The following is an 18389-nucleotide window of genomic DNA, read 5'->3' as shown; positions in this document are numbered from 1 at the left end:
CTTCATTCCAAAGATGCTGATATAAAGAATGAAACCTCCAGAATTATCTTCACCTCTGGCCAAACTGTACAATTAAGGTTACAACAATGACACCAACCAACAATGCAGAAAATTGCCCGCATATGTCCTGTCCATAAAGAGCAGGACAAATCCCATCCAGCTAATTATCACCCAGTCACAGCACCTAATCATCAGTAAAGTAGCGCACAATATTGTCGTTATATGTTCACTGATGTCACGTTTGGATGTAGTCGAGACCCTTCTTCAGAGGTGTACCTTACACAAGATAAAGCACAGCCAGGTATGGCTGGTAAAGTTCATGCCACTTGTGCCAGGCATCTCTAGCAAGAAAGCATCCCATCAATTAGCTGGCATTCAATGGCATTTTGGTGGCGGAGACATCTTTGATGTCCTGGGATCTCTGTTGACCAGAAACTCAGCTGGACCAGACATTAATGTGGCTACAAGAGCAGATCCAAGACTGGGATTTTCGTTCATTGATAAAAAGAAAAATACAGAGCAAATGGAGTTTTTGGAACTGTACATTATAGGAGAGTATGTAATATGAAAACATGTTTTTATGAAAGGATTAGATGAAAGGGTGTTTGCCTCTATCTTTCTGATTTTGAAAATACATATTTTAGCTTTTGCTGTACGTGTTACACTCTGTGTGTGTGTGTTTGTGTGTGTGTGTGTGTGTGTGTGTGTGTGTGTGTGTGTGTGTGTGTGCGCGCTTCTTTTTAAAATAGTTGAATCATTTTGATTTTGAAGCAACTTAAAGTGTGAGAATATTTTATGACCTCAGCACTTCTTAAGTACTTGGTGAAGTAATTTACAAAGTTTTTGTTTCACCTATTTTCCCCTCTTTATTTTGTTTACTTACTACTGTGTTGAGTTAATGAAATATTGATCTCAAATGTGTTGGAAAATAAAAGTAAGAAAGTGAATTCCACAAAGGTCTTGTGTCCTTTTCATTGATTTTATATGATTTCTGAAAGTGTTTTGGACATGAGACTATCATACATAAAAAATCAGCAGTTTTAAACATTCAATCTCTTGAATGATTCAAATTAGTCTTTTTGCACATTTTACCTAACTTATCTATTTTAACTAACTTTAGATTTAAGAGGAAAATTTACATGTTTTAATACTTATATCTCCCTTCTGATAAATAATCCCATGGAATCCTGAAAAAAGGTACAGATAAAGGTACGGAGGCATAGGCTGAGGTTTAGTATTTTTACGACTTTAAGAACCTTTTTTTAGATACAGCATGGTGATGAGTGAAAGAGTTCACCAATCGGAGGCATAACATAACCTCTTCAAAAAAGCTTATTACTTTTCAAGACACAAGGCAAACGTTTTTTTACCTTGTCTAAGGAAATGATGAAATCCTAGCTTAAAAAGTGCACCCATTGGTATTTGTACTTGGTATTGCTCCCAAAAATTATAGTTTTAGCTGGGAAAATAAAAATTGAGCATTGTTTGTCAAATCTGACAATTCCCAATTTTAATTTCTCATTTTGGCCTAATGGTACCTAATGAAACTAAAATGGGGCCAAATCAAAATGTTTAATCTATACTTTCTACCTCTAGTAATGCATTAGACAGAAAGATTTTGCTGTTTTTCTGAACAAAATGAAAGGATAATTTCCATTATATATTCCATACCTAAAATTGTACCATGGGTATATCTGGCCTCATAATGTTAGGTAGATACAAAAGAGATACAAGACCATCCATAAAGCTATTCTACTTTAAGTCATGAAAAGTGTAATTAGATATATTTGATTATTTTCTCAGGGAACCTTGTGTACTGGTCTATAAAATGAACAAACATTTGTAAGTTGTAAGTTGGACCACCAGTCATGTCACTAAAAATGAACAGCTATGCAAAGTTCTCTCTACTCCCCTTGATGTTTTTTAACAAGCACACCTAAAAGTCAAAGAACAGCTTGTAATGAATGTATGTAACTTCTTTTGGGGAAACTGCTTTGAATGGGCAAATGTGATTGATGGCAACCGATGCATCAATTATGTGGGAATGGATGGTGATTTTTTCAGCGTGCTAGCGTACTTGTGAGGTAATAGGGCACACACTTTTATTTCTCAACAGAATACCATGGAATGGTCTGAAAAAGGATCGTGACCTGAAACGTCCCCTACCCATGTTCTTCAGAGATGCTGTTTGACCCGCTGTTATTCCAGAATTTCATTTTTTCCTTTCATAAAACAGTGTCTGCTGTTCCTTTTTATTACCATGAAATGGCTAATGCAACTCAGAAGATAATCCAGGAAACATCAGGGAACTGACATTAAGCTCTTACAAAATTTGACTTTGTGATCATCAATGGAAATTAAAGCATACAGAAATTTTTGGTCCTCCAAGTAATATTTCATGTGTAGGAAGGAACTGCAGATGCTTGTTTACACCGAAGATAGACACAAAATGCTGAGTAAATTCAGCGGGACAAGCAGCATCTCTGGAGAACACGGAAGGGTGATGTTTCAACTTTTCCAGTCTGAAGAAGAGTCTCGACCCGAAATCTCACCCATTCCTTCTCTCCGGAGATGCTGCCGGTGAGTTACTCTAATACAATGCTGGGTATTTAAACATTGTCTTTGAAATGGTGGCATCTGCTTTTGATTACTGTGAAAGCTGGAGGTTTGTGCTTGCTGAATCGGTCCCGAGCGGTAAACTTCAAAATAAGACCGCCAATAAACCTAATGCCTTCTGTCTACCTCTCACACTTATTTCTCACTCAGTCACGACTGATGGGGCATGTTATGCCCAGCGTGCTGCTCGCGGTTGCACCCGCCCTATTAACGCCGCTGCCCAGAATGTTGGGATGGGTCATTCTCCACAGCGGCCTCCCACTCGCATTTAGAAGAGCGGGAGAGGTCTTGGCATCCTGGGGGCCCTCCAGAGGATTGTGAGATCCAACTTCATAACCATGGGTAGAGTTGCGTCCAGCGTGCGCCACGGTGCCTGGATACCCGGACGGTTTACAATGTGACACCGGCCGTGTTACCGCCGGCCAGGTAAGAGTGTGACACTGATTCCTGGAACCAATGGCCTGTGCGAATGGAACGGGGTGGCGGAGGGCAGTGGTCCAATGAAGCTCCCGGATGGAGCGAAGCCGGAGGCTGGCTCCTGGATGTTATTGAGGCGGCAGAATGCGGCGAGCCGCCGGCAGCGGGCCGCTGCACCGGGCCTGACCGCATGCCTCGGCCACACTTCGGCCCGTCGACGCAGCTGTAGCCACTGCAAGCCGCACAGGTAGGACCCGGGATCACGCGGAGAGTGGGACGGCCAATGGAAAGGCGGGTCGGATGTGCGCGTAGGCTACGAGCCGGTTAACGTACAAGGGCAGAGTGGAGAGAAGAGGGTGAATGAGTGGGGAGGATGAATGGAAAGGAAGTGTGTGTCGAGGCAAACACCAGAGATTGCAGATACTGGAATTGTGAGTAAAAAAAATTAAAAATTGCTGTCAGGCAGCATCTCAGAAAGGAATGGGCATACGACGTTTTTGGGTCGGACCCTTCTCCAGACTGGGCAAGGTTTAGGCAGGAGATAGACACAAAAAGTTGGAGTAACTCAGCGGGACAGACAGCACCTCTGGAGAGAAGGAATGGGTGACGTTTCGGGTCAAGACCCTTCAGGTTTAGGCAGGGTCGGGTACTGTCCAAAGTGGAGTGTTCCGATCTCTGCCCCGTTCCAAATAGTTGGCACATGCCCAGCTATTCCTGTGATGACTGTACGTTGGTGTGTTCCTGTTTAATCGTACTTCCATTGCATCGTCTGATCTACTCACGGTATTGCATTTTTCTGTTGTGTGTCGAAGATAATCATTAACATTATTGTGTGGGGGGGGGGGGGGGGGGGTCTGGGGCTGGAAAGTGAGAGCAGAGGTTACATGCACAGACTGGTTGTACTGTTCAGGGACAAGGTGTAATAGGCTTGCTGTGGCCGTGACGTTTGACATCTGTGTTATATAAGTTCAGTTCCCATTATAAGCTACTGCACAGTATCACGTTTGTTTATTGTCAGGTGGCTAGCTGTTCGACAAAGTATCACACATTCTTGAAAACTTATAGTAGATGTAGTAGAGATGAGAATATTCATTGAAATCCTCATTTACACTACTTTATCTTGATGTTCCCTGTATTTCTCTCACTCCAGCAGTTTGTTTTTGTTCAGGATTTCAGCATCTACTGTTCCTTGTGCCTTCACTCCCTTCCTTTCTCCACTTGCAGTTTTAATTTGAAGGCAAGAATAAACTGCAACCTTTTAAAACACAACATCAGGTATCTCATTTAATGTAAGTAAATAAAAACAAGAGTGGTCGCTTGGCCTTCAAGCCTGTGTTGCCATTCAGTAAGATCATAGCTGATTTATGCTGGTCTCAATTCCTCCCCTGTGCCATTTCTCTGTACCCCACTATTTGATCTATACCCTCCACTTTAAACACTTCAAATGATCCAATTTTCACCATCCCAAGGATTTGCCACCCTCTGAGATGAAATTTCTGAGTGCCTCGGTTTCAAATGACAGGCCCCTTATCATGTGATTATGTCTCCTTGTTTGAGACTCTCCGACTCGTAAGAACATTTCAGCTTCCACCCTGTCGAGTTCCCATGGGATCTTGTTTTTGAATAGGTCATCCTTCATTCTTCTAAACTCTAAAGGAACATGGGTTAAAACTATTTAGTCTCTCATCAGCCCTCTCATCAGTCTGAAGAAGGGTCTCGACCCGAAATGTCACCCATTCCTTCTCTCCCGAGATGCTGCCTGACCCGCTGAGTTTCTCCAGCATTTTGTGTCTACCCTCTCATCCAGGAGTATGATGTATCTCCTTTGTACTTACTCCAGTGTTATACCTTTTTTAGATAAGGGGACCAGAACTCTATGCAGTATTCCAGAAGAGACCACATGAACGCCCGGTGCAATTGCAATAAAAACAACCTGTTTTTTATTAAACTCCAACTCTTTTGCTATGAAGACTAAAATGCCATTAGCTTTTATTTAACTAAGTTTCAAAAGGACCTGTTTATTCCAACTCTTTTTTTCCATTAGACAGCCAGTTTGAAGTCCATTCAAACACACTTTTTCCAAAACCTCGGGCCTTTAATTTATGAACCAGCCTCCTATGTGGCACCTTGTCAAATGATTTTTGGAAATCTAAATATATTATCTCTACAGGTTTTCCTTTATCAATTGTTCCTGTTACATTCTCAAAGAATTTGAGTCAATATATCAATCATGATTTTTTTTTTTTTTATAAACATTTTGACTTTGTTTAATTATTTTCCACTTTCCTAAATGATGAGCTACTTTCTCTTTTGATTATTCTGCAGCTTCCTGGCAGTAATAGCTGTTAATCTAACTAGTCGAGTCCCCTGCCTGCGACTGCTTTTCTCCTTTGTTTTAAACACTGCAATCGAGATTTGGAATGCAGACTGATCTCTATCAGATATAACTGCTTAAAAAACATTCTCTTGTTAGTCTCACGTCCAAGGTGACATGAGAAACCTCTTCAGTGATTGTCTGAACTCTCATCCATGTGCAGGAAAGTTATGAATCTTGAACAGCTTTCAGCTATTTGATCTGAAGCTGTTAAGATTGTTTGTCAAGGGAGGGGAGGGGGGAGGTGTTTGTTTTAATCACGGCATCTGCTTTCCCCATTTAGTGTGACTTTGGTTCCTGGAATGTCGTTTTGGTCCAATCGAGAATAAATGTAATGATTGCTAGCTGAAGGCATCATTCTGATAGGTCTTTGCATCATTTTGTAGTTTACTTTATTGTCACGCGTACTGAGGTACAGTGAAAAGCTTTTGTTGCATGCTAACCAATCAGCAGAAAGACAATACATGGTTACAATCGAGCCATCCACAGTGTACTGATACATGATAAAGGAAATAATGTTTAGTGCAAGGTAAAGTCCAATTAAAGATAGTCCATGGGTCTCCAATGAGGTAGATAGTAGCTCAGGACCACTCTCTAGTTATTGATGGAATGATTCAGGTATCTGATAACAGCTGGGAAGAAACTGTTGAATCTGGAACTGTCCATGAATCTGTTGTCAGATGTAATGCTAAGTGCAGACCTCTCTGGTTGCTGCGGCACCCAGCCTCTGCTGCTCCTGGACTGAAGTCCCTTAGACAATTTTCATAACATTAATTCAGTACAGATTGAAGCAAAGACAGAAACATTGCGTTCCTCTCTGTTTATGGTTTCCCAGTGTTTGATGTCCTCATTCGATGAGAATAATTTACATAATTTATTGGCAGAACATCTCGGAACAAACTTCCATTTTTTTAAACAAAAATCCTTCAGTACCTGAACTCTCCCTTGGAGGCATTGACTGACAATGCCTATTGGGCTGTGACATCCAGCAGTGATTGACCATTCTTCAGTGCTAATTGTTAGAGTACGTTTTTCTTGTGACAGGTATTACCTTGGACCTTGTTCTACATTTGATCTACAACACACAGACTCGCAGCAAGATTGTGACTTGGGAGAAGACCATTGAATAATTCGGTGGTTCTTAAGCCAAATGTCGCTGTGAAATTATGTCTTAAAATGTACTGTCAATTAATTGTACTGTCAATTCCTTGAGAGGAAATCTTATAAGGGAAGTGGAGTTTTAATAATGATTTTTTCTGCCGATCTTAATGTTTTATTGATGCATCACTTCTGCTTTATACATTTGGCAGCTCTTTTCACTGGTTTATCCCCTGCATTTACGAACAACAATGTACTGCTGACTTGCTAAAATGTTTGAACTACAAGCATCTTAATTTCCATTTTACACTGTTTTAGATGGTATTTTCGTAGTCTTTATTGAGTGTTATAATTCATGCTCCATCCCTGATAATTTAGCTGAAATACATTGCAAAAAACAGTTTCCGTAACTTTCTTTTCACTAACATGATGTGTGTCAGTATTTGTAGAACTCGGGCCGTATAAAACAAACACCTAGCCTTTCTTGTATTGTGTGGCTAAGAATTACTAGCAAATATTGCATAACTAGCTAGAATACATTTATCAGGATTTTTTTTTAAAAGGTACCATAGGCTTAAAATTTAATGACAATCATTTATTAATTTTATATAAATAGGGATTTTTATTTCCAGAAGGTAGAGCTTCTCTGCTACGAAGTCATATTGGACATTATTATGATTTGAAAATATGTCTTTTTTAAATCTGGAATACTTGCAACTGCAGATATGTAGCATGGTTATGGAGTCCTTCTGGATCATATGATGAACTTGGCAGCTGGATGATTCTAGTTTCTATAGGCAACTTGAACTTTGTGTGTCACTCTGTCAATAATGGACTGGACTTTGCCAGGTATCTGCCAACATCATTATAATTTCATCTGAACCTGGACAGCATGAAGATTTGGATTATTACCTACAGTCGCACTCCTTATCTCTGGTGAAAACCATGCATACAGCTCAGGCCAGCAGCTTGTGCTATGTGGAGAATTAGAGTTGGCATGTGCGCATTTCAAGTTCACTAAGTATCATGTGGATCAGGGACATTAATTAACAGCTTGAGCTTTGTTCTAGTGGTACAGTTTATCTTGAGCACTCTGGGTCACTGGCTTGTAACGCATTGTGTGGCAGTACATGCATCAAAATAGAGTTGCCTTTCCAGGGGTGCAACATTCCATTCTAATGAGGATGAGTGGGAGGATTCTGATGGTACTGCCATTCTTGGTACATTTCTTTTTTGTGGACTCAACCCAACAGTAACTTCCAAAAGTGATGTCCCACAAGATAAAACTGCTGAAATTGGATGGATCTATTTTTTTTATACTTCTCTCCAGAGATGTTGCCTGTCCCGCTGAGTTACTCCAGCATTTTGTGTCTACTTTTTTAAATACAACAGGATTACTGTTTAAACACCCTATTCAATAGCACCACGGCAAAACCTTCACTAGAAATACTGCAGTGGGTCAAGGAGGCAGCTCACTGCCAACCTCTCAGGCAATTGAGAATAAGCATAAATGGTGACTTCTTATCGATGCATGTTTTGATACAAGCCGAAGGTGAACTTGAAGGATTAAGGGCATGAAAATCCCAGTTGCTGTTTATGGGTATTTTAATGTGGTGTACATTCCAGTGGTGTAACTTAAAAATTCGATTAATCCAATTTCAGCTGGCTTATGTTAGGGCAATTCACTTTTAGAGGTTACCGTTGGCTTCAGTCCTTATATTTTTTTAAAAGTGTACCTAGAGGGGCAATATTATCAGAATCCTCTTGTGCACCCTAAAGTAAGGTAGTATACCTTAATGATTACCATCCAGTGACTCTTGACATCCACCATCATGAAGTACACTGAGACTGGTACACATTAACCAGCCTTCCAAAATGTTTGATCCACTGCAGTTTGCCTACGTTCACAACATCCACAGCAGGTGCCGTCTCCCTGGAACACATACAACAAGGATGCCTATGTCAGATAGAGGACGAAACATCCTCCACAATAATTCTCAACACTGGTGTATCAGTCTCGTATTATACTCCCTGTGCATTCATGACTATGTATTCAGCTCTACTTCCATCTACAAGTTTGCAGATGACACCACTGCAGTGGGTCCAATTCCGAACAATGCCAAGAAGGAGTACAGAAAGAATATCGCAAACTTAGTAACATGGTGTCAGATCATTCTCTCCCTCAATATCAGCAAGTTGAAGTAGACAGTTATCAATTCGGAAAGCATGGTGGTTCATCCCCGAATCAGCATCAGTAGTGCCGAATTAGAGATGGGATTAAGATTGTGCAATTTGGTTCAAGACTTTAATAGTTGAAGGGAGCGAGCTGTTCCTGAACCAGACGGTGCGTGACTTCAGGCTTCTGTGCCTCCATTGTCGAATGGCCCGGATGGTGGGGGTCCCTTGTTGATGGAGTCCAAATAAAAGGCCTATCCAATATCCAACAGATGAAAGGAGATGCAATAAAGTAATTCAGTCAGTGCTTTTTATTAACCACTGATTATAGGTCTTCCTCATTGGAATGTATCCATTCTGTATGTTCTGAAAGATTGCATTAAATGTTTGCTGTTGCATCTGGACGTATCAACTTCTTAAGCTAATGTGCCATTTCACTTTTGTGAGCTTCGATATGCTCATATCCCAGCTACCTCATCAACTGAACTTTGTCGTTTGCCATTTTCTCTGATCTGATGTGAATGGCTTCATGCTTTGCCATTTAAAATTTTATCTGCTATTGACTTTCCCATTCATTCCATCTTGGTGTACCATGCAACATTTTACTCCTTTACACACACAATACTGTGGTGTTGCCAATGATCCTGCATATCTGGCTTCTGGGTGTGCTTGTTAGAATTTTTAAGTTATTTGTATGAAGTTTCTGAAAAAGTGTGATTAAAGTTTCACTTTCTTCATAGATAACCAGAAGTGAGGATAAAAAAGATGCTGGGCTCTGACAGAGGGGTTGTGGAGGACTGGCTCTCCCAATTCAAGGTAAGATTACTTGATCCCACCTAGAAGGTTTTGCTCTTACATCTTTGACTGGAAAGTTCTCCCAGGTGTTTTGGAAATATTTATCAGGGCAAATGGTTCCTAGAATCTGTGCTGCCATTAACTAGACAAAGCTACATACCAAAGTTTATTCACCGATGGACGAATGGGGTACCCTGTTCTATGAAAGATGCATTTTTCATTCAGCCACTTAGTGGAGTGGTATACTTTCTGTTTGTTTATTCTCAGCTTTACTTGGTTAGACCTGATGTGCTGCCCTTTATATGGTAAAAAAAGATGCAAAGTGCTGGAGTAATTCAGCTGGTCAGGCAGTATCTTGAGTATATGGATAGGTGACGTTTTAAGTCGGGATCCTTCTTCTGTTATTTCTGAGGGTCTGTCCTTAGAATGCTGGCAGTTTGACGCAATATCTGAATCGATCTTGATATTTGATGGGATTGTTTTGTGGTGCCATTGCCTTTCAAGTGTTCCAGCCGAGGCTAGCAGTAATTCTGCCTGTTATCTTGTTGGATGGTGATTATACCGAAGATATGATAATGGGCAACCGTTCCAATTTTGACTCTGGAAGTACTGAGCTTCACATAAATGTACATTAATCCTCTACCAAGGACAACTAATCCTTTACTGTGATGGTAATGGTGCTCACCTTTTTCTTTTTTCATTGACTATCTATTTATAATCACTTCTCCTCAACCTTTTGACAGACTCTCCCTGAAACTCAGATATCCACTTATGCAGCAACCCTCCACCAGAACAATACGATAGTGCCAGCTCTTTACAAGGTTATCCAGGATCCCAACAATGAGGTAAGAACACTGTAGCCAAGTTAGTGATGTGGACTGGGGATGGGCTGATTGGAAGGGAAAGATGCAAGATTGGCTAATGGCGGAGAACTGGTGAGGCCTAGAATGGAGTTGCTGTTTGTAATTTCTATCTCTCTTTGCTCTGTCTGTAGTTACTGGAACCTGTCTGTCATCAGCTATTTGAGTTGTATCGGAGCTCTGAGGTGAAATTGAAAAGGTTTACGCTACAGTTTTTACCTGAACTGATCTGGGGATATTTGCGCATTATATCAAGCAGAGAGAGACACTGCAATGGCTGCATCGAAGCTTTGCTACTTGGTATCTACAATCTGGTGAGTTTCGTATTGGAAATGTATATGTGTGAGAGCTTAAGGATTAAAACTGACAAGAATCAAAACTACAAATCAAAATCACTCTCATTTGATGATTGAGTTAATATGCAGAGTGGCTGGATTTACAGTGCATATGTGTCTGTGCCCACCGACTGTCAGGCCTGATAACTGTGGACCTAGAATACATTTTTATTCAATAATACATGTTAAAAACCGATCACCACATCCCTACAGTATTTGAATTGCAATTATATCATCGCATGAAACATTGTGCTGTAAAAGAGTGAATATTTGTAAAGTTAATAATAAAGTAACATGGCAAATCAGGCAGCATCCCTTGATAACATGGATAGGTGACCTCCATGTTTTCCAGGGATGCTGCCTTCCCCTTGAGTTACTCCAGCATTTTATGTCTTGCATTTCAATGGTGCCATTCACAATTCGAGGGCACTCAAACATTTTATAGTCAAGTATGTATTTGTATGGTGTCTCCACTGTTGTAGGGGGAACATGGTGAACAATCAATGCTTGGTGTGATCAACAAAATAATTAACCTGTTCTATCTTGGCAACAACCAATTAAACATTGACCACGAAAGAGAAGTTAAGCCTTGGTTTTAAGATGAATTATTTCAAAGTTAAAAAAAACAAACCGTGCGGCATTCTCTTGACACTGGCCTGACATAAAGGCTGGGTCGTGCCTAACTCCAGGGCTGATATTAGACCTGGATCTCTCTGACTCTGGATCCGTATGTGCGATCAGGACAGTGAATATAATACATTAAAAGAAATGTGCCAATTTAGGGTTATAAGCAAAAATTGCTTCACCTCAAAGCTTATGGAGCTAATTTCAAGTTTATAAATTTGGATAAGAATTTGAAAAGAGAAGACACAAGTTCAGCATTACTTTACTTTGTCCAACAACATCAAACACTATCTCATATTGGTCACTATCTTGGCACCGATACATTGACCAGTTACCAGGCAGCTGCATCAGTCGCTGTGTGAAATCATGGATCAGCCTGTATCCAGACCTGGTGTCGCATGTAGTGTTTCTTTCCTTCGTTAAATTTGTCATGATGTTCTTGGGAGAAACCTCTGAAGTAGTGCAGTGTGGAAGTTTTAATAGGAACCCGACCAGCAACTCTTTGGCTGACCCAGTGTGATCAAAAGCACAAACTGTCCAGCTTGTGATGTTGTCGCACATTAGCTTGTGGTTGTAGTGCTGTTTGTGTCCAACCAGCATCAACTTTCATTGTCTTCTTCATTTAGTAAGTTTTCACATTGAAATGGTGTCAATAATTATTGTCTGTTCTTCACTTTCGCATGTTCGCAACTGTTCATGTATTTCTGTTATTCTCATTCTTTCCTTTGTAACTTCCTTTGTGTCATGTGTAGGAAGGAACTGCAGATGCTGGTTTAAACTGAAGATAGACACACAGAGCTGGAGTAACTCAGCAGAACAGGTAGCATCTCTGGAGAGAAGGAATGGGTGATGTTTTAGGTCGAGACCCTTCTTTCAGTCTGAAAAAGGGTCTCGGCTGTAACGTCACCCATTCCTTCTCTCCAGAGATGCTGCCTGTCCCACTTAGTTACTCCAGCTTTTTGTGACTGTCTTCCCTTTGTGTCATTCTCTTTGCTTTATCTGTTCTTCTGTGTGTGGTTTTCTGGTGCGTTGGGCTGAGTTTTAGGGGGGGAGGGGAGTTAATTTGGAGGGGGGCAGGGGGTTCTTTCTGGGTCTTGGAGCTGGGTTATGTTTTTGGGGATGATGCGTCATTGGTTTTGGATCTTCATTCTTGGGTTGAATTTATTGTGGTTGCGACAGCCATGATTAACCTTGTGATTTGAATTTGATTTGGGACTAGTTCCTATGTGTCAGTCGTGATAATCCATGTCAAACCCACTTTTATCGATATTTATATTAAATTGATTAACTTTAGTATGAAATAGAAACCAATAAAACATGCTTATTTTTCCCCACAGGAGATAGTGGATAGAGATGGAAATAATAAGGTCCTGTCCTTCACAATCCCGTCACTGTCCAAGCCATCAGTATATCATGAGGTGAGTGTCTTCCCGTGTTTCCATCATTCGTTCCCCTTGTGTCCCTGGAGGTTTCTGCGATGTAAAATTGTGCAATCAATGCTTTGAGATTTCGGAACCATTTTGGTGGAATGCTTTCTCTACCAGATTTTAAATTTACAGAATTAAAGAGGTTATTTTGTTCAAACTGCCTTTACTGGTCCAATAATGGTCAATTTGCTTCCTTGCTCAACTCTATGAATGTCTTGCATTTGTGTTTATGCAGCCTTCAAGTATAGGTTCCATGGCCCTAACAGAAGGAGCACTTAGCCAGCACGACCTAATCCGAGTGGTGTACAGTGATCTTCACCCTCAAAGGGAGAACTTCACAGCACAGAACAGGTATGTGAAGCACTGCATGATCTAGGCCTGTGGTACTCTGCCTGTGTCTCTTGATGGTGACTGTGTGAATTTAGCTTTGTGCCTAACTCATCTCAATTTTCTAGCTATTTTTGTGTGTTGTAGTTGCTTAGTCCAGCCCTATATCACGTGCCATTATGCATTGCAAGTGACCCTTGCTGCTTCTCGTATCCCTCACGCAATCCTTCATCGCATCCTCCAGATTGCCTGTTACTCATGTTCCACTTGCTATTCAATTTCAACCTTCCCCTCCTTTTGCTGCTTAGATTACATTAAACATTAAATGCTATCATAAATTTTCTAAATACACCACATCATTCTCACTCAATAAAATGAAACATTGAACAGAACAGCACAGGAACAGGAGCTTTGTCCTACAATGATACCAAGTTAATCTCTGCCTGCATATGATTCATATCCCTCCATTCCCTGCATATCCACATGCCTCTAAAAGTGTCGTAACATCACTATCGTATCTGCCTCTTCCACCATCCCTGGCAGCGTGTTCCAGGCACCCACCACTGTTTCTAAAAAAAAAATTGCTCCACACATCTTTAAACTTTTCCCCCTCTCATCTTAAAGTTATGTCTTCTTGTCTTTTACATTTGCCCCTGGGGGAAAAAGGCTCTGACTGTCTATCCTATTTGTGTCTCTCATCATTTATATACTTCTATCTGGTCTCTGTAAGCCTCTGAAGTGCTAGAAACATTTATCCAAGTTGTTCCATTTGACCGTATAACTAATACCCTCAAATCCAGGCAGCATTCTGGTAAATCTCTTCTAGCATCCTCTTCAAAGCCTCCGTATCCTTCCTGTAATGTGGCAACTAGAACTGCATACAATACTCCAAATGCTGTCTAATCAAAGTTTAATAAAACTGCAACACAACTTTCTGATTCTTATACTAAATGCCTAAAACAATGAAAGTAAGCAGACCATACGCCTTCTTTTCCACTTTATCTAGTTGTGCTGCCACATTCAAGGCGCTTTGGACTTGGACCCCGAGATCCCTGCAAAGTTACTAAGTAACCCATCTATATTTACCTCCAAGTCGTTTATACATTATCACAGACAGAGATCCTACTACAGATCTCCACAGAACACCAATTGCCCAGACCTACAGCTGAAATAACACAATTCCACCACTACCCTCTGCGTTCTATTCGTAAGCCGGTTCTGAATCCAAATTACCAAGTCACTCTGGATCTCCCACATCTTTTATCTCCTGGATCAGCCTGCCATGAGGAACTTTATGAAATAGAACTATGTTCTATGTAGACAACATCCATTGCTCAACCCTCATTAATCACTTTCATCATCTGCCCAATAAAACTCAATCAAGGTGTCAGTTAGGAACTGACACTGGATGTTTATTACCTCATGGTACTGAGTTCCACAAGTTAAACCAGTGGGCCCTAGACACCTGCAAAGAGTCTATGTTTAGTATGGGAGTGGATGTGCACCTGCTGTATTGGAAGGCACACTACTTGAAGTGGGGGGATGTGTGGAGGGGAGTTACTTTGTTTCAATATGTTGCATTAGCCACTTCATACTGTTTATGAGGGGAGCCATTGTGTTGGAGAGCCAGTTCAATGCAATACAATGCAAGCTCTTTTTGTTCAGTGTTTGCCACTTTGTGCTTGATAAAGGCAGAGATTCTTAATTGGTGTTTGGAAGAGCCACTTTTTATATGGTTCGCCATATTGACTCCGTTGAGTTCATTGTTCGAATTCTTTATCAAATGCTTCGAGAGGGAGAATGATTGCGGGGGGAGATAATGAATGAAGGGTGGAAAGTGGAGAGAGGTTTATGCCAAGTGTCTAGCTCGACTATCTCCATTAGAACTGATAAAGTGGTGAGTTGTATTGTTATTGTTATTGATGTTTTTGTTTTATTTTGAACATAGAACTTCATCAATAGACTTGGAGCCCATTCACACTTTCCACTGTAGTTCCTTTGGGACATGCCTCTTGGTATAGTTTCCTTAATGTTTGAAAGGAAAACAATCAGCAAGCAAATGAACAGGCTAATGTTGTTACAGTCACTGAAAGTGCGGCATTTCTGAAATCTTATTTTAATGTTCACAGTGCAATGGGCTGTTTAAAAAAATATATATATATATTATTCTTTACTTGGTTGAGCCACACTCGCCATAGATAGCTGGTTGTGCTGCACTGGAGCTGGTTCGGCTGCACGAGGCCTAACCTGCTGACCGCGCATATCCAGGACCTGACTACCAAGACATTTAAACTCAGGCTAGCATGGTAGAGGTGCCGGTGTGCACTCTGGGTACAACAGAGGATATCTTGTGCCTTAACTGCTGATGGCTTTTCCAAGGCAAATGTCTAAAGATACATGGCCAGATTTGTAAAGTCTTGTATAATTGGTTGTAGGAGATAGTGATGAATTGGCATTGCTTGAAGAGGGAAACAAGGTTCAGGAACACTCTGAACTTATAAATGCAAACGATTTGCATTTCTGGCCTAATATAGAGGTTGTAGAAATATACATGTTTTATGGTACGTATGTGTGTTTTCCAGGTTTGAAGTGCTAAGTTTCCTTATGTTGTGCTATAATTCCGCAGTGGTCTGCATGCCTAAATCCTCCTACCGCTCCCTCTGCAGTGTGTGTTCGAGGTAAGCATTGCTGCGTATAATTTTTACCTATTCCACAATATCAGTTTTGTATCTAAAGTTTTAAATTTTCTTAAATTGTTATCATTTGAGGAGCTGCAGTGTAGCAGGGGTGGGTGGCAGAGAGATGGTGCAATTGGAATGAAAGCATGAACCATGCACGAATGGGGCATTGGATACAAAGAGCCGTGGGACTCTGACTCGGTGAGATGTGGGCACTGTCATAGTGGAACATGTTAGCACCAGACAGCTGCAAGATGTGCCTCTGTGCTTTCACAAATTTAATTTTGTGTATTGGACAGCATGCATGAAGATTTCAAATGCAGGAACTAATTGTTTAAGTAAAAATCAAAAAGCCCAATTGCAACTGATACTTGAATAGGTGAGGTTGTGCCAAACTATGTGATTAGAGCAATATTGAATTTCTTATCTTGATGAATAGAAGTTTATAAAATATGCCTCTGATCTCTTGGTGTATTGGATGAAATGGGGTTGATTTACTGTTTGGAGGATAAAGAATTTACACTTATTGAACCCCTTTCATAACTTTGGTGGCCCAAAGTACTTTACAGCTAAAGAAATTCTTCTGTTGTCCTTTCAGAATCACAGCAGCTAATATATATCGATCAAGCACCCACAAATATCTGAGGGCTGATGATTGACTTTTATTGTGGGATAACTATTAGCTGGGACCCTGTGCTTAACTCCCAGAATTTTCTTCAAAATATGTCAAATGATCTTTTATCTGCACCAGACAGATCATTACTCGGCACCAGTTTAATGTATTATCTTACTTGTCTACACCTCCCAACTTCTGTCACTAACATAACTATGGCAACCACTGACCCACAGCTGCCGAGCTCCTGACCCTTTTTTTGTGTCAAACTAAAAACCTCCAGAATGGTTGATTCTCTAAGTGATTTGTGGGAGTGGGAATCGGATAGATATTATGGAGAAGGGACTTTAAGGCTATACTTGAAAAGGTCCACGGAACAATGCACAGAGGAGAAATATTAATGAGATTGTGAAAGATAGATGATTTCCTTGTGAGAGAAAGGAAAATGAATGGAGTCGTGGATATTAAGGGAATCAAGGGATGAATGAATAGTGCAAAAAAATGGTATTGCAGTAAGATTGGTCATGATCTTGAAGAAGGGCCAAACTAGCCTACAGCTACTCCTATTTCTTGTTATCATTAGATAAGCAGAAACTAAGGTGCTTATCACTAATAAGGTGATTATCACTAGTAAGGTGCTGTTCACTAATACCTGGCTGTTCTCGACCAATAGGCTGTGCATTACTGGGTTTCCACGACAACGGCAGAAGATGTGGAGCGAGACTTGTGGTCGGGTAATACTGGACCCAGAGTTCATGGTGCAGTTGTTGACAGCAGTTTATCATGCAATGTAAGTAGTAAAGGGTAGGATTGGTTCTGTCAGAAGCTATATGTTTGCTTTCCTCTGTAATTACCATCAAAGGTTCAAAGGTCAGTTTATTGTCACGTGTGCCAATTAAGGTACAGAACTCGAATTTACCATACAGCCACACTAAAAAAAAAAGAACTAGACGCACAACTACACAAACGTTAACATAAACATCCACCACAGCAGATTCCCCACATCCCTCACTGTGATGGAAGGCAATAAAGTCCAATTTTCTTTTTTCTCCCGCGGTCGGGGCAGTCGAACCATCCGCAGTCGGGGCGATTGAAGCTCAATTAGCTGCCGATCGAAGCCCTTGCGTCGGGGCAATCAAAACTCTTACGTCGGGGTGGTCGAAGCTCTTGTGGCTTGGAGTTCCTGTAGTCAGTCTCTAACCAGGGACCGCAAACTCCACGATGTTAAAGTCCGCAGGCTCCTTCGGTTGGAGCTCCGAGGTCAATCCTCAACAGGGTTCGCCAGCTCCACGACGTTAAGCCCCGCAGGCTCCCGCGGTTGGAGCTCCCGAAGTCAGTCTCCAGCAAAGGCCACCAGCTCCTCGATGTTAGGCTGCAGTGCGGACGGAGATACGATATGGAAAAAAATTGCATCTCCGTCGAGGTATGAGATTTTTTTTAAGTTTCCCCCGCCCACCCCCCACATAAAACAAGCTAAAGAACACTAAAACATACATTTAACACATACTACAAACCAACAAAGAAGGAAGGATTGAGACAGACTGTTGGCAAGGCGGCCATTGCGGGTGCCACCCGGTGATCACAAAATCTTTTTTTAAAAACTATTTCTGGCAGTGTGGATGTTCATAAATGGGTTTTTTTAAATCAGTTTTCACATTCTTACCTCCAATATAATCAAAGTCAGATTATAAATACAACCTCTCAATCCCTCTGACACCCCCAGCTCCCTCTACACCAACCCATCACCACTCAATTATTGCCCTAATCCACTCAACAATGTCTGTATATGTTGTGGTGCTGTAATTGTGACTCTGCACTGTTGCTTTCAGAGTTCCCCGAAAAGCTATTTCAAGCCCTTTCCTATTTCTTATCTGCATGCTATTTTTGAGTGCCATCATCCATGTAAAATGATTAGGATCCTGCATATGATAAGACCCAGCATTAACTCATGACTTATTTTAATTCAAGCGCTTGGGGCTTGTATATATTTAATGATGTAGATGGGGATTTGGAATCCTGGGAGGAACATGAGCTGAGCCAACAGGAGATA

At 41.0% G+C, this 18389-nt stretch overlaps 1 protein-coding gene across 3 annotated transcripts in view; it reads left to right on the top strand.

The window, feature by feature from the left end:
- Nucleotides 1-3099: 3099 nt before the first annotated feature.
- Nucleotides 3100-18389, top strand: part of LOC144595827 (hyccin 2) — a 29266-nt gene continuing 13976 nt past the window's right edge. For 2 of the 3 annotated variants that reach the window (XM_078403553.1, XM_078403550.1), the window contains exons 1-8: nt 3100-3280; nt 9421-9496; nt 10219-10320; nt 10470-10649; nt 12632-12712; nt 12957-13072; nt 15631-15726; nt 17013-17129. In XM_078403553.1, the coding sequence (XP_078259679.1) occupies nt 9446-9496; nt 10219-10320; nt 10470-10649; nt 12632-12712; nt 12957-13072; nt 15631-15726; nt 17013-17129 (743 nt within the window). In that variant the 5' untranslated portion in view covers nt 3100-3280; nt 9421-9445. Of the gene's footprint in view, nt 3281-3323; nt 3465-9420; nt 9497-10218; nt 10321-10469; nt 10650-12631; nt 12713-12956; nt 13073-15630; nt 15727-17012; nt 17130-18389 lie in introns of those variants that run through there. The other variant, XM_078403551.1, reaches the window with a different exon arrangement.

Source organism: Rhinoraja longicauda, chromosome 8 (assembly GCF_053455715.1).
Source record: "Rhinoraja longicauda isolate Sanriku21f chromosome 8, sRhiLon1.1, whole genome shotgun sequence".
Classification (NCBI taxonomy): Eukaryota; Metazoa; Chordata; class Chondrichthyes; order Rajiformes; family Arhynchobatidae; genus Rhinoraja; species Rhinoraja longicauda.
Note: the sequence above shows the minus strand (reverse complement) of the source record. Positions and strands in the feature narration are given on the sequence as shown.